General features: G+C 48.1%; 9 protein-coding genes across 9 annotated transcripts; 5 read left to right on the forward strand and 4 right to left on the reverse strand.

Annotated features, from left to right (window-relative positions):
• Window positions 1-4: 4 nt before the first annotated feature.
• Window positions 5-2,053, forward strand: BJ212DRAFT_1483625 (cytochrome P450; the record flags this gene model as incomplete). The annotated part of the gene is made up of 11 exons (XM_041340648.1): window positions 5-197; window positions 250-574; window positions 625-773; window positions 818-933; window positions 981-1,103; window positions 1,158-1,347; window positions 1,409-1,490; window positions 1,543-1,668; window positions 1,718-1,728; window positions 1,787-1,916; window positions 1,972-2,053. The coding sequence occupies 11 exons, from the start codon at window positions 5-7 to the stop codon at window positions 2,051-2,053; spliced, it is 1,527 nt and encodes a 508-aa protein (XP_041189977.1).
• BJ212DRAFT_1374070 (uncharacterized protein) lies at window positions 1,842-2,360 on the forward strand. The gene is made up of 2 exons (XM_041336390.1): window positions 1,842-1,916; window positions 1,972-2,360. Exon 2 carries the CDS (start codon window positions 2,120-2,122, stop codon window positions 2,330-2,332), a length of 213 nt encoding a protein of 70 aa, XP_041189978.1. The 5' UTR covers window positions 1,842-1,916; window positions 1,972-2,119; the 3' UTR covers window positions 2,333-2,360.
• A 533-nt stretch (window positions 2,361-2,893) lies between these two features.
• BJ212DRAFT_1301916 (monooxygenase) lies at window positions 2,894-4,680 on the reverse strand (the record flags this gene model as incomplete). Its single annotated transcript, XM_041333196.1, has 9 exons — window positions 2,894-3,164; window positions 3,223-3,339; window positions 3,396-3,611; window positions 3,664-3,733; window positions 3,789-3,924; window positions 3,977-4,295; window positions 4,344-4,402; window positions 4,455-4,459; window positions 4,509-4,680. 9 exons carry the CDS (start codon window positions 4,678-4,680, stop codon window positions 2,894-2,896), a joined length of 1,365 nt encoding a protein of 454 aa, XP_041189979.1.
• Window positions 4,681-5,504: 824 nt separating this feature from the next.
• BJ212DRAFT_1483627 (cytochrome P450) lies at window positions 5,505-7,562 on the forward strand (the record flags this gene model as incomplete). The annotated part of the gene is made up of 11 exons (XM_041340649.1): window positions 5,505-5,697; window positions 5,751-6,075; window positions 6,126-6,274; window positions 6,327-6,442; window positions 6,490-6,612; window positions 6,667-6,860; window positions 6,920-7,000; window positions 7,049-7,174; window positions 7,224-7,234; window positions 7,294-7,423; window positions 7,481-7,562. The coding sequence occupies 11 exons, from the start codon at window positions 5,505-5,507 to the stop codon at window positions 7,560-7,562; spliced, it is 1,530 nt and encodes a 509-aa protein (XP_041189980.1).
• A 581-nt stretch (window positions 7,563-8,143) lies between these two features.
• Window positions 8,144-10,406, reverse strand: BJ212DRAFT_1448376 (NUDIX hydrolase domain-like protein; the record flags this gene model as incomplete). Its single annotated transcript, XM_041338535.1, has 5 exons — window positions 8,144-8,494; window positions 8,550-8,687; window positions 8,735-8,759; window positions 8,820-9,072; window positions 10,394-10,406. The coding sequence occupies 5 exons, from the start codon at window positions 10,404-10,406 to the stop codon at window positions 8,144-8,146; spliced, it is 780 nt and encodes a 259-aa protein (XP_041189981.1).
• Window positions 10,407-11,137: 731 nt separating this feature from the next.
• On the forward strand, window positions 11,138-11,875 carry BJ212DRAFT_1483630 (uncharacterized protein; the record flags this gene model as incomplete). Its single annotated transcript, XM_041340650.1, has 2 exons — window positions 11,138-11,404; window positions 11,600-11,875. 2 exons carry the CDS (start codon window positions 11,138-11,140, stop codon window positions 11,873-11,875), a joined length of 543 nt encoding a protein of 180 aa, XP_041189982.1.
• On the forward strand, window positions 11,876-12,121 carry BJ212DRAFT_1227619 (CHAT domain-containing protein; the record flags this gene model as incomplete). The annotated part of the gene is made up of 1 exon (XM_041329466.1): window positions 11,876-12,121. A coding segment is annotated over one exon (246 nt), but the record flags the coding sequence as incomplete, so codon positions are not given.
• Window positions 12,122-12,599: 478 nt separating this feature from the next.
• On the reverse strand, window positions 12,600-13,199 carry BJ212DRAFT_1483632 (uncharacterized protein; the record flags this gene model as incomplete). The annotated part of the gene is made up of 3 exons (XM_041340651.1): window positions 12,600-12,697; window positions 12,755-12,902; window positions 12,984-13,199. 3 exons carry the CDS (start codon window positions 13,197-13,199, stop codon window positions 12,600-12,602), a joined length of 462 nt encoding a protein of 153 aa, XP_041189984.1.
• BJ212DRAFT_1374114 (uncharacterized protein) lies at window positions 13,181-13,698 on the reverse strand. The gene is made up of 2 exons (XM_041336391.1): window positions 13,617-13,698; window positions 13,181-13,564 (listed from the first exon to the last, which is right to left on the reverse strand). Exons 1-2 carry the CDS (start codon window positions 13,686-13,688, stop codon window positions 13,433-13,435), a joined length of 204 nt encoding a protein of 67 aa, XP_041189985.1. The 5' UTR covers window positions 13,689-13,698; the 3' UTR covers window positions 13,181-13,432.
• Between the last annotated feature and the right edge of the window lie 864 nt (window positions 13,699-14,562).

The following is a 14,562-nucleotide window of genomic DNA, read 5'->3' on the forward strand; positions in this document are numbered from 1 at the left end:
CGTCATGTTGACACTCAACGTCACTTGGCTGGACCTATGTCTTGCTGGTATCGGAGTGTACCTGGTCAAGCAGGTGTTAAACAAGAAGCCTGCATCATATCCCCCCGGCCCCCGTGGGTGGCCTCTCGTCGGGAATATCCAAGACATACCTCAAATCGAACCTTGGCTCACCTTTGCGGAATGGGGCAAGAAGTATGGTGAGTACCTCATATTTCCCAACACGATATATTTCAACTCCATGCTTCACAGGCGATATCTCACATGTCGAGGTTCTCGGGCAGCACATCATTGTGCTAAATTCAGTCAAGAGTGCGGTGGACATGTTGGACAAGAAAGGCACCATGTACTCGGACCGTCCTGTTCTGCCTATGGGTGGCGAACTTGTTGGCTGGAAGCATGTTATGGCTCTTCTTCCGTATGGCGACCGCTTCCACCAGTTGCGCAAGAACATACATCAAGTCATAGGCAATCACGCTGCCTTGAATGTCTACCACCCGATCGAGGAGATTGAGACTCGCCGATTCCTGAAGCGTGTGTTTTCGAACCCCGAGCAACTGCAAGCTCATATTCGACAGTATGTTGTATGATTTACCATTGCATGAATGGGACCTTGAATCCTGATAGCACCGCTGGTGCTATCATTCTACAAATCTTTCATGGTTATGAGGTGAAGGAGAACAACGATCCATTTATCGACCTTGCGGACCGCGCTGTGGACCAATTCTCGCGGTCCACTGCTCCCGGCGCCTTCATGGTTGACATCATGCCATTCTGTAAGACTATAAGACTCTGACCTTTTCTGATCTGATCATTCCAGTGGCCAACGTCCCCGAGTGGTTCCCTGGTGCTGGCTTCAAGCGCTCAGCCCGTGAATGGTCCAAGACTCGCGAGGATATGGCTGCCATACCCTACAAGTTCGTTAAGGATCAGATGGTAATAAACATTTGTAGTTTTGCGATCACGAGTTGAACATTTCTCAGGCTGCTGGCATTGCCTCGACGTCTTTCACCTCGAATCTTTTAGAAGGTCGTACTTTATCTGTGGAAGAAGAAGATGTGGTGATGTGGTCTGCTGCAACCCTATACTCGGGTGGTGCCGACACGGTTGGCTCCTCCCTTCATATCACAATATTTTAAGACTAACACCTGTCTCCACAGACAGTTTCTCCAATCTACGCGTTTTCCCTTGCTATGACACTGTTCCCTGATGTGCAGAAGAAGGCCCAGGCTGAAATAAACGCCGTTGTTGGTCCTGATCGTCTTCCCTCCTTCGCAGATCGCGACTCTCTTCCTTATACTGAGGCCCTTGTGAAAGAAGTTTTTCGCTGGAGTGTTGTCGGCCCCACCGGTATGTGGATCTCGTTTGTCGCATTCTTTATGCCGAACGGTATTGATCGCTCAATTGACAGCTATGTCCCATCGCGTCACAGAGGACGATATCCATGACGGGTACTACATCCCAAAAGGTTCCTTGGTAATACCTAACATTTGGTTAGTACTTTGATTTTTCCGTATTCAACATATTAACCAAATTGAGAGGCAGGTTCATGCTTAATGACCCGCAGACATATGCTAATCCCTCGCAATTCAACCCTGAACGCTTCTTGGACAATAACGGAAAAGATCCCGAACTCGAACCTCACAAGATCTGCTTTGGTTTTGGTAGACGGTAAGCATGGAGTTGATTTTAAGTGCAATGCTAACTTTCTGCTCTGTAGTATCTGCCCCGGTACGTCTAAATCATGCTCAACAAACAGTATTTTGACATTGTTTGCCTTCATGGACAGGTCTCCACCTAGCTGATGCCTCCGTCTGGATATCCACTGTGATGTCACTCGCAGTGTTTGATATCTCCAAAGTTGTTGAGAAGGGTGTCGAAATCACCCCTGAAGTTGACCATACATCAGGCACGGTCAGGTATGTCGTGCATCTTATCGCATCCGCAATGCTGGTTTGATAGATGTACTCCCAGTCACCCCAAGCCGTTCAAGTGCTTTATCAAGCCTCGCTCTGCCAAAGCCATTGCGCTCATTCAGCGGGATGTCAACTATTAATTCTGATCATCTAAATCTGTCATACATTCCCACATTGCACATATTTTGTTTCATCTTGTTGAATCAATGCTACTCATGGTCTACATTATAATACACACATCTAGCACCCCCCGCCCAACAATAAAGAGCACGATCACGCCCTTGAGCTCTCCTGTCAATGACCGATGCCTTGACGCGTGTCAACTATCCTTGACTACTACCATCTCACGTCGTTGTGAACCCTCTCAACCGTGGAGCTCCAAGCCTTGTGAACATCGAAAACATATTCAAACACCGTAGCCTGTCTATCAACTTCAAAAGTTCTGCCGGCCCCAGTGTGAGGAATGTCATCACCGCGTGTCCCGTCGTGCCATTACATTGCATGAAGGAATTCAAGGCATGGGAAGGTACACAAAGTGGTGATGGTGCTTTATATACAGGACGACGCGAGTGTCCCTTCACTTCCATGTGAGTAAGGCAATCCCAGTGCACCATAGGTTGGACGTAAACGAAAGTACTTGTGTTTCAGCTTGCAGTGGATCATCGAATGGTGCTTCTAAATGATAGCGCGCCCTGACTACACAAGTTGCTCAAGTCATTGATAACAGAAAATCAGCTTAATCGCCGTCGGAGTACTACTGACATACGCACGAGACCTCTCAAGAATGAGAATCAAATAGTTAAGCATACACCAGACAGTCTGGCAACATTGGCGTTTGATAAGTGTTAGACAAAACCTATCATAAATAAGCACTGGAAACATTGAAGTATGAGATTCGTCGCAGTACTGGCATCACTGAAAGCCAACCAGCATGAGATGACAACATTCACCTTTTAAGTTGGGCGAAATCTGATTCACCCTTAAATGCCTATATGTGGTCCCCGACATCCACGTTGAGACAACTCATCCCCAGAAAGAGATGGCTGACGAGATGGCTGACGATAGCCATCTTCAACTATAGACTGAGCTATGCCATCATAAGTGGCATATACGCACGCCTCAGCGTCGAATGCCAGCAACCACTCTGGCATGGGAAGCTCGAAACTTTTCCCGGAGTCACCAGGTTTAGCCCCATGCCATTTATTACGCGTAGTCCCCCCCAACAGCTGTGCATCACGCACCCGTTGATACCTGTACAATATGATGCAGAAGTTTCCGCATCTTTTTTGGGGCAAATTATTCCACATACCGGATGGATTCCCATGTCCTTGTGCCTAGTGGAACACTGTTTTTGCCAGCAAGATTCAGGGTAACTGCTAGAGTTGTGCCATCCTCAATGGCCTGAGATGCGCCCTGCATGCTTGATCTGCGAACCACATGGTGAGCAAACGGAATCAGCATCAATCAGCCATACTTCCTCACGGTAAGAACGGGTGAGCAGCATCACCAATCAATACTATGCGACCAGATTTGCTGACCCAAGTAGGAAGAGGGTCATGTACGAGAAGCTTCCAGTCGATGCACGAGGGAGCTTTGGAGACGACTGCAGCGCACCGTGGGTCCCAGTCTTTCACAATGTCGAGTACGTCTTCTATCTTACCCGGGGACGACCAGTCGCCATCAACAGCTGTGTTGTCTCTAAAATTTTACTATTTAGCTCCGAATATCACGAAAAGTACAATTCACACACTTGTGAGTGATAAAAAAACAAATAACTTTACCTCCAAAGGAGGAACTTGCTATAAAGTGCACGTCTTTACCTACGAGGGGTGAGTACTGAGTAATGAAGAAAACCTGGTGGACAACCCCACCTACCAATCCACGCGTGCAACTGATCCCCATGAATGGTCAGGAAGTCAGTCAATGGGTCTGTCGTAATACCGTGCTCTTCAGCGTCGAACCACGCTCGGTAAATAGCGTAACCAGAAGGTTTGGGGTTGTCGCAGTACCCCTTCATTGATGTTGACCGGTAAGTTAACCAACAAGGTAAAATTCCAACTTACGATAACAAATTTTCTCGCCAAACTCTTCACTCCATCTGCAGCAACGATGACATCGGCATCAAACGTTTCACCTGTTTGGATTTTGACACCAGCCTTTCTATTTGCTTCATCCTCCCGATATTCTACGACCTGATGTCCCATGCGAATCTCGATGCCCAAGGACTTCGCATGCTCCAAAAGGACTTCGTGAAGAAGCGCTCGATGACCATTGTAAGCGAACGCTCCGAAAAGCGGTAAGGACAGCTCTTGCACTTGAATGAGACCTCCGAGGTAATCATGAACGTGAAGTTCGCGTGCGTTGACGGAGACGTCCCACAATCTGTCGCATCTTCAATTACTTTGATCAGAAAAACGACCTTTATTGTACTTGTCATGGAGGCCCCATTTGGCCAGGATGCGACCAGCATTTACGCCAAGGCTCAGCATCTAGTACTTTGTCAGCCCTCAAGCTGCGAATCATCACCCCAAATGAACTCACGTCGCCTTGATTCCGCCATCAGTTCAGAACAATAGGTATGCGATAGTTACTGACCTAGGTGCTTCAATTCATGTACTTTCTCAAGGATCATCACTCGGTGACCCTTTCTTTTGCACTCAATTGCACAGGCAATACCTCCAAAGCCAGCGCCGACGACAATGACATCAATTCCTGTGTCATGAACGCCATCACCAGTAAGAGGTACTTGATCCTGATGTTCCGCCATGATAGTTGATTAGCACAGTAATGAGAACGTGCTATAAGAACCCCAATCAGTTACGTGTGCCACACCATACCGAAGATGGACAAATGCGCAATGCGATGGTCGGGCATTGGATCAAAATATTTGCCGGAGCACCTTATCTACACACGTCATTGTGGGTACCGAGTAACTTTGGCTTCTCGAGTGTTATCATGTGAGTTGAATGCCAAACATGGATGTCTTGTATCAACTCACCATCATACAACGATTGTGACACCGAAGCGTCAGGTTCAATTGCTTGCAACAGCACAAAAATGCTTGGATTGCATGTCGACCTTAAAGCTATCTTGTGCGTCACTGAGCACTTGTAAGCATTTCCGAGTTAAGTCACCAGTAGTATATTACCAGTCGGACTGATGCATATCTTGGAGTGTTTGGACAATCAGAACGAACTTCAACGAAGCGTATTCGCTGTAGTGAACTAGCAGTCACCCGGACCTTCAGTAAGTCTCACCATGTTGCGCCGAGCCAGTGATTCGGTATGAGAACTGTGAGGTGGTGTCCTGATATAGTATTGAATCGAGAGTGCAAGCTTGAAATGACCAGGTCATCCCCCAGGCCCAGAACACCCTCAAGTTTTGTAGAAGTACGGTCGCGGAAGGATGCGCACGAACAAATATTGCTAGACTCTGGGGGATCATCGGCTTTGTCGATCCTGTCAGAAAATATTCACGCAGGGTCTCGACTGAGTTGGTTCCAATGAGTCTGTTCCAATACGGTTCTGAAAGGTACGTGATTGCAACCGACTTCGGAAATTTCCGACATTACTCATTCTCTTCTACTGGGTCATGTTGATACCTAACGTCACTTGGCTGGACTTATGCCTTGCTGGCATCGGAGCATACCTGGTCAAGCAGGTGTTGAACAAGAATCTTACACCATATCCTCCCGGCCCCCGTGGGTGGCCTCTCGTTGGGAACATCCAAGACATACCTCAAATCAAGCCTTGGCTCACCTTTGCGGAGTGGGGAAAGAAGTATGGTGAGTGTCCCCTGTTGTTCCAAAATAATGCATTCAAATTCTGTGCTTTCTAGGTGCTATCTCGCATGTTGAGATCCTGGGTCAGCACATCATCGTACTAAATTCAGTCAAGAGTGCGGTGGACATGTTAGACAAGAAAGGTGCTGTTTACTCTGACCGTCCTGTTCTACCTATGGGTGGCGAACTTGTTGGCTGGAAATCCACTTTGGTTCTTCTTCCGTATGGTGACCTCTGTCGCCAGCAGCGCAAGAACATACACCAAACCATGGGCAATCGCGCCACCTTGGAAATCTACCACCCAATCGAGGAGATTGAATTTCACCGATTCCTGAAGCGTGTGTTTTTGAACCCCGAGCAACTGCAAGCTCATATTCAACAGTATGTTGTACGATTTACCCTTGCATGAATGGGACCTTGAATTCTTATAGCACCGCTGGTGCTATCATTCTGCGAATCTCTCACGGTTATGAGGTGAAGGAGAATAACGATCCATTTATCGACCTCGTGGACCGCGCCATGGACCAATTCTTGCGGTGTACTACTCCCGGCGCGTTCATGGTTGACATCATGCCATCATGTAAGACAATAGGACTCTGAATTTTACTTGTAATTGGTCTGATTGTTTCCAGTGGCCAACGTCCCCGAGTGGTTCCCCGGTGCTGGCTTTAAACGCTTAGCGCGTGAATGGTCCAAGACTCGCGAGGATATGGCTGCCATACCCTACAAGTTCGTTAAAGATCAGATGGTAACAAGCATTTATAGTTTTGCAATCACGAGTTGAACGTTTCACAGGCTGCTGGCACTGCCCTGACGTCTTTCACCTCGAATTTGTTGGTGGGCCGTTCTTTATCTGCGGAAGAGGATGACATGGTGATGTGGTCTGCTGCAACCCTATACGCTGCTGGTTCCGAGACGGTTGGCTACCCCCTTTATGTCATTATATTTTGAAACTAACACCTCTCTCCACAGACAGTTTCTACAATCTACTCATTTTTCCTTGCTATGACACTGTTCCCTGATGTGCAGAAGAAGGCCCAGGCTGAAATAGACGCCGTTGTTGGTCCTGATCGTCTTCCCTCCTTCGCAGATCGCGACTCTCTTCCTTATACTGAGGCCCTTGTGAAAGAAGTTTTTCGCTGGAGTGTTGTCGGCCCTACCGGTATGTGGATCTCATCTATCGCATTCTCTATTGGCCGAGCGGTATCGATCACTCAATTATCAGGTATCCCCATCGCGTTACCGAGGACGATATCCATGACGGGTACCACATCCCAAAAGGTTCCCTGGTAATACCTAACATTTGGTAAGTCTTTTTTTCCGTATTCGACATATTAACCAAATTGAGAGGCAGGTTCATGCTTAATGACCCGCAGACATATGCTAATCCCTCGCAATTCAACCCTGAACGCTTCTTGGACAATAACGGAAAAGATCCTGAACCCGAACCTCGCACGATCTGCTTTGGTTTTGGTAGACGGTAAGCATGGAGTTGATTTTAGGTGTAATGCTAATTTTCTGCTCTGTAGTATCTGCCCCGGTATGTCTAAATCACACTCAACAAAACAGTATTTTGACGTTGTTTGCTTTCATGGACAGGTCTCCACCTCGCTGATGCCTCTGTCTGGATATCCACTGTGATGTCACTCGCAGTGTTTGATATCTCCAAGGTAGTCCAGAAAGGTGTTAAGATCACCCCTGAAGTTGACCATACATCAAGCACGATCAGGTATGTCGTACATCTTATCGCATCCGTGGTGCTGGGTTTTGATAGACGCACTCCCAGTCACCCCAAGCCGTTCAAGTGCTCTATTAAGCCTCGTTCCACAAAAGCCGTTGCGCTTATTCAACAGGATGCTAACTACTAAGGCCACAAAGATGATTCTCGTCATCTAAATCTGTCATACATCCTGATATTGTATACATTTGTTTCATCTTGTTAAATCAACACTACTCATGGTCCACATTATAATGCACACATCTGGCACCTCCCACACAATAATAAGGAGCAGGTTCACGTTCTTAAGCTCTCCCGCCAATGGCTGACGGCTTGACGCGTGGCAACTACTCTCAACTACTGCCATCTCACACCGCTGTGTATCCCACAACCCCTCTCAACCGTGGAGCTCCAAGCCTTGTGAACATCAGAAACACATCCAAATCTCGTAGCCTCTCCATCAACCTTATAATATCATCACCCCATGTCCCGTCATGCTATTCATTACATGAGGGATGATAGTGCTTCTTATACAGGACGACACAGGCGTCTCTTCGCTTACATGTAAGTAAGGCGATCACCGTGCACCATAGGTTGGATGTAAAACGAAAGTGCCTGTGCTTCAGCTTGCAGCAGATCATCGAATAGCATTTCTGAACGAACACAAGATGATCGTGTGTGCTCCGTTTCTCGAGTATCTCATACATACATCACTACACGATAACACTTTACTCAAGTATATACCTTTAAAATTTTCATGAGCAATGACATGTACCAACCTGTCAACCCCCAAACTTCTAAACGTCCCTCCTTCCCGCCACCCACTTCCGGATATTCCAATGGATCGTTTACCCCCTCGAACCCTTGCACAAGGTCAGAGACATCAATGGCCCAATATGGGCTGGCGGCGCGGAACATATCGGGCCTGATACGCGCAGGGGATATAAATGCGGAGAGGGGAAGGTGGAAGACGGTCGCCACCTCGGCCTGAGATATCGTGAGCGAGGAAAGCGAGATGGAGGGCAAGGGATCATCTAGGGATCCGGTATCTGTTCCATGACTGCCACGTGGGTATACGAAGCCCTGCGCCCCGAATTCAGGTAGGAACAAAACCAGTGGTGAGTGAGAATAAACGTACGACGTAGGGCCATACTCTGAGACCCATGAGACTTCGCTCAGGCGGGCCAAATTGGCCGAGAATGTCGATCTGCCCATCATCTAGGCCTACTTCTTCTTGTGTTTCTCTGAGCGCAGCAGCTAGAAATGATGCGTCTGCCTACGAGTGTAATGAGGAAGCACACACAGATTCTAGAATAGACTCACTGGGTCGACCCTTCCACCAGGGAAGCTGGTGATCATCCATCATCATGAGCTCCAGGATACTTGGCATTTCTGGGGTTGAACATACCTGACTTCGCCCGCATGGGACCTCAGTTTACCGCCTCGCAGTTCGAGTAGCACACCAGGTACGCCATCGACATTACACAGTGGAACAAGGACTGCTGCGTTGACTTCTCCTGGAATCACTGGAGTCTTGGATGTTGTTGCATGCGCGATAATTGCGCTTTGGAGGGTGCGTAGGGAGCTGCGAGTGAAGGGGGAGGTTAGGGATATGATGGACGCGGAAGGTTGGACATGGAGGGTCGATGCATGTGCTGCGGCTGTTATGAACGTCCTGGTCAACATATCTCCATGATACTAGAAATAAAGGGACGCGGATACTGCCAGTAATCGTGCTAGTAACTTTGTAGACTACTAGTACTCCAGGTCGCCCAATGGGAAAATGGGTCATGCATATACTAAGGGGTCAAAAGAGGTGGGGGGTCGCCTTCTTTCTTTGGCGAGCGCAAAAGGAAGGAGCGACGTGACTAGGTTGTGGGCAGAAGTTTGCCAATGGCCCTTGTGTCTTGCACGCCAGAATGTCGCTAACATGGTCCAAAGGTCGTCCTCAGCTCGAGTGTGTCCCTGGGCCCTGCAGTCTACATTCGATCCCTCCTTGCAAACTGTTGCTTTTCACCCTTCCCCCATGGCATCAGACTCGTATAGCACGGTTTGGCTTTTCTGTGCAAATCTCGTTCTCGGCGCACTATGTTGCCTTAGCCCTGTGCTACTAGAATATTTGAGTACTGTGTCTCGCTCAACCTACGACGAGTGTAATATGTTCGGTCTGCATCACAGGACGCTTTGAGACTCATAACATGTCCCCCAACTGATCGCTTTCACTTTTGACTGACCTTGACATTACTCTCCCGTTGGTGCTATTTTAGTCCCAGCGCTTAGTGCAACTACACAAGCGCCCCAGATCGTGCCGAGTTGCCCTCAACAACATGGAAATACATGTGCAGCATGACCTACACCTTAGGCCTCAACCCCCAACGTTCAACCCTCTCACCTGAACTTCATTCACAGTCCCCATATCTACATCCCTGTCTTCTTCTATCACTACCATTCTGTCCACCACCCAACCTGTCCTCGATCTTTGTTGTTTTGCGTCATCGCACTATCATGCCCGGTAGCTTGGAAGGCCAATATATCAGTCTTGAAGATGAGTCACTCTATATCACATTCGCATGCGTTTGGTGATCCTTACGTTCTGTCAACAATTATCAGCGGAAAAAATCTTAAAGTTCCCTCCTGGCGCGTTCCCACAGGCATTTACGTATCTATCAATCTCGACTCGAGCAGGCGCTGGAAATTAGCTATCGGTGTCTTATCATCTGACGAATCTATAGGGTGGCACGATACTGTGACCTTGTACATGTTCATTGAGACTTTCCGACACGACTCGAGGATTGATTTTTTGTTTGTAGATCATTAGATGCGTCGCCTACGTTATCAGTGGAGGTCGGGGCTTCCTTCGAGCTCGATCGCATGCTGGGCAACGGGGAGGTTGTCGGAAAACTTGAAACATGGGATGCGCTACTCGATCATTCAAATGAGCCTTTCGGTGAGTAATCTCCTCACGCATGCGCATATACTCACATCTCGTAGACATCTCCTTCCCTTCCGTTCGTTGTGTTCACCCTTCCCTCACACTGCAGGCTGCCGTTCTATATGATTGCGACAATCAGGATAGCGCCCTGTTTGACGTGAGTGATATTAGCCTCTGTGGTATTGGCTTTTGTTGACAGAACACCTGCTGTAGTCTATCGGTAAATGTCAAATTGCTCAGAACACAGATGCGGGCCTTGAACGATTTGCCGCATACGTGACAAGCAACACAATCTCTCACCTGAATGATGCTGTAAAGCATTTTCAGTTGGTCCTGGACCAATGCCTGGTCGGCCATCCTGACCAGGCAGCGGCTCTCACTAACCTCGCGTGGGCCCACCTTCAAGGCTACATTTGGAAGGATTTGAGACATCGACTCTATCACTTCTCTCTTCCCCAAAATTCTTCCATTGCATCCGCAGGGTCACCCCGATCATCCTTTATCTATCTATCACCTCCTTAAAGCGTTGGCCTGGCGCTGCAGCAAGTCGCCTGTGGACGCGGCATCATGTGTCATGCGCCTTGACAATCTACGAGACGCAATTAAACTTGTTGAGCAGGGCCACAGCTAGCAATAGTCCCTGACCTCTCGCCTGAGAAGACCTCGAGTCGATAAATGCCAACTTTGCCTGCAAGTTCTCGGAGCTCAGCAAGCGTATTTCTGACGCTCAAGGTTCCACGGTCAGCACAGACCGAACTGCTGTTGATCAGGCTGCAACACAGCACAGGAGACCTATGGAGCAGTGGGGAGCCACAGTAGCTAGATCCGTAATCTTAAAAGGTTTCTTGTGGTTCCTGCTCCCACCTTCATATAAAGACTTGCAAGCAGCAGCGCGTCATGGCCCAGTCATCATCCTCATTGCGAGTCAATATTCGTGCAGCACCATCATTGTCCCGACGTCAGGAAAACCCCGTCATGTTCCCTTGCCGTCTGTCACTCTCGCAGACCTCAAGGATCGCTTCGCCAGCGCAATATGGCACCCATCTGTCATGGGCACAAAGGTGCCGCGGAATGATCTAATAGTCCTCTTGTGGACTGTATGGCACGAGATCATGATACCCATTGTCCACGTACTCAAGCATGACCTCAAATTAAAACGCCGCTCTCGAATATGACTGTGTCCAACTATAGCTTTCACGTCTATCCCTCTCCACGCAGCCCACCCTTTTCGAACCAATGAAGGTTACTCTGAAAAGGGGACATGCCTGGAGGATCTCTACATCTGTTCTTACACGCCGACACTTTCGGCTCTGGTCAGATCTAGACCGATGATGAAGAAACGTGTCCCTCCGTCCTTCATGGCGATCAGACAGACTCAACCAGTTTCAGGGAAAGGCAAAGCGCTCTTGGCTGTCGACAGCGAGATCAAGCTTGTCCGACAGCTCGTCCCTGTGATGACCAACCGTACCACTATTTCTGGCGACGCAGTCACACCAGCAGGTGCACTTCAAGCATCACAAGAGAATACCTAGGTGCACCTTGCCTGTCATGGGAAGCAGGACCAGACGCCGCCTTACAATTCTCATTTCGCCATGAGAGATGAACCTCTGACGCCGCCTGATATCACGGAGAAAGACATTCCGCATGCCGAGTTCGCGTTCTTTTCGGCATGTCATACCACCGTCGGCGATGAGGAGACGCCCGATGAGGTCATTCACCTCGCGGCTGGACTGCAATTTTCAGGGTTCAAGAGCGTTGTTGGCACACTGTGGGAGGTTGACAACGCTGTCGCAAAACATGTTGTCGAAGCTTTCTACAAGAACATGGTCAAGGATTTGGAGGGTGGTGATGTCATGGACTGTACGAAGGCGGCATGGGCACTCAACCGTGCTACAAACGCCATGAAGACAAAAGTGCCGCTCGAGCAGAGGATGGTTTCCATACATACTGGTGTGTATTTTTATATCGCATTGCTTTGATCTGGTACAATTCTTCAAGTTGTCTATTTGAATTCTCTTTCATTATCACCCAGTGACTACGTCTGTAGGCGTTCATGGTCCCAAAAAATATTGCATAGATTGAATATTGGGTGACGTGACGACAAAAACGTGTAATAATTAAAAGACCCGTACGATGGACTGCTGATTTGAAGAGATACACCAAAACATTGAATGAGTACTGTCCACAGCAAGAGGGTACGACTGCCTATTGGAAGTCACTGAAGAACATAACAGTATTACATATGGACCCTCTGGCTTATGGACAAGTGTTGACGATTGGGGCGGTGTAGAAGGATACGATCTCTTCGTGGAGGAGCTCTTTGAGCTGTTCACGGCTGATATGGTTCTTGTGTACTGTCGAATATGATGAATATAAATATGCATGTGCGCTTGTTAAACCCGAGTACTTACGGTCAACTTCGAAGAACTCCAGGTCGGGCGGTGGTGTGATTGGTTCGTCATTGGGATTGTACTGGATCACATGTAAGTTTGTGCGCTCCACGAGTAAGGAGTGCACATACTTATGCTTCAAGATATGGGTGAGCCAAAGCTTCTTTGACTGTTATGCATTTCTTAGGATCAAAAGTCCAGGAAAGGGGTTTGAACTACCATTCAAATAGATGAGAAGATCGTGACTTACGACAGTCTTCGTCAGGAAGTCTACAGCCAAAGGGTTGGCGTTGGAGAAGGTTTGCGAATGGCTGGCGTTTGCGGGAAGGAAGAGCTCGAATATAATCTCATAATCTGCATGCGGTAATGACACAAAACCCGCCCAGGGTTGGTGTGCCGATAACATCCCAAGATTTGAGCTACTGGTGGTAATTTCTACCGGAAACAGTGGTTTTCCTGAGAGCATCTCAGCCAAGATGCACCCCACCGACGTTGATAGCTTTAGTATATTGCTTGAACGTCAGCATGATCTCAGGGGCTCGGTATCAGCCTGTAGCGACATATTCGGTCATAAACCCGATTTCCGTGCCTGATGGTTCGGCAATCTTTGCTGATCATGCCAGCCCAAAGTCACAGACTTTGAGATCACAATTTGCATTAAGGAGATTGGAGGGTTTGAGGTCACGGTGGATGACATCATCAGAATGTAGAGCATGATGTGCGAGCAGGTTCTGATAAACGAAATATTGAATAATGTATTCTGTACGCACGGCACACTTCTTTGAAAGTGTCCAGAGAGGGAAGCTTGATGATGTCCAAAATTGAAATGATCTTCAAAGTTATGACTGAGTACGTAAATATGACGAATAGCAGACATGCTCACATTCTCCCTTACACCAGCTTCACTGAGGAATTTGAGGAGCTTGAGTTCTCGCAGTGTCCGTAAGCAGAACATGGAATGATCGAAGAGTCCGATCTTGATAGCAACCTTGCGGCCACTGGGCCGGTGTACAGCTGAACAGAGGATACCACATGTAATATCGTTACAAGCGCTGTAAGCTAACGCGTGTAGCGGAACAGAAAGCAACGAGACTATATCGCGGCGGATACTTTCATTAGTCTGAACTCTAGACCAGGGAGTTGCCAAATGGGTTTCATGACTGAATTTGACAGTGCGCGAACACCAGCACCACGGTGCTCTCCGGCCCGAGGTGGAGGGACAATATTTGGCTTGCTTGCTGCTGGAGCCATACAGGCTCTGGTCCTCATGGGTCGTGGGACTAGCATGGAATTGCGTAACTGTTCGAGTAAACTAACGCAGGTGAGAATAATAACGATCAACACTGATGTCGGTTTGCTTGTACCATCGCAGACCACACCGAAGGATGAGAATATGAAAGCATTTCTGAGGCCACCAGTGGTAGAAGATTATGTGCAAGAAATACGACAGGATCTTACTGTTCAAGCTGATCTTGACTATATCTTGGTCTCTGCAGGTGCAAGCTTCAGTTGGTGTGGATTACGGCCTCGTAAAAGAACGACGTCAAACTGACCAGACAAATGTCCCACTTCTTAACGGTCTCTGAAAACCGATCGTGGCCTCTACGCAGTTGTCGTCTCGTGTCTAAATAGCTAAAACCCAGTTTGTACTTGACTGAAAGCGTGTTGCCGTGCCTAACCACGACGCCCGTAGCTTTCAACTCAGTAAAAAATGGTATCGTCTGAAAGACCATCTCGACGTGTCTCGTTTCCTTGTACTAGTCTGGCCATATAAGTTCCTTGTTATCTTAAACGAGAGCGGTGAAATATACCCCGTCGTTGAACGACAG

The sequence above is a fragment of the Suillus subaureus genome, assembly GCF_016647635.1.
Source record: "Suillus subaureus strain MN1 chromosome Unknown BJ212scaffold_29, whole genome shotgun sequence".
Lineage (NCBI taxonomy): Eukaryota > Fungi > Basidiomycota > Agaricomycetes > Boletales > Suillaceae > Suillus > Suillus subaureus.

Coding starts and splice junctions, on each gene's coding strand:
- BJ212DRAFT_1374070 (XM_041336390.1), top strand. CDS start 2,120: ATGCTACTCATGGTCTACATTATAATACACACATCTAGCACCCCCCGC.
- BJ212DRAFT_1374114 (XM_041336391.1), bottom strand. CDS start 13,688: ATGTTCTGCTTACGGACACTGCGAGAACTCAAGCTCCTCAAATTCCTC. Junction 13,565..13,616: donor AAGCTGGTGTAAGGGAGAAT/GTGAGCATGTCT, acceptor ATAACTTTGAAG/ATCATTTCAATTTTGGACAT.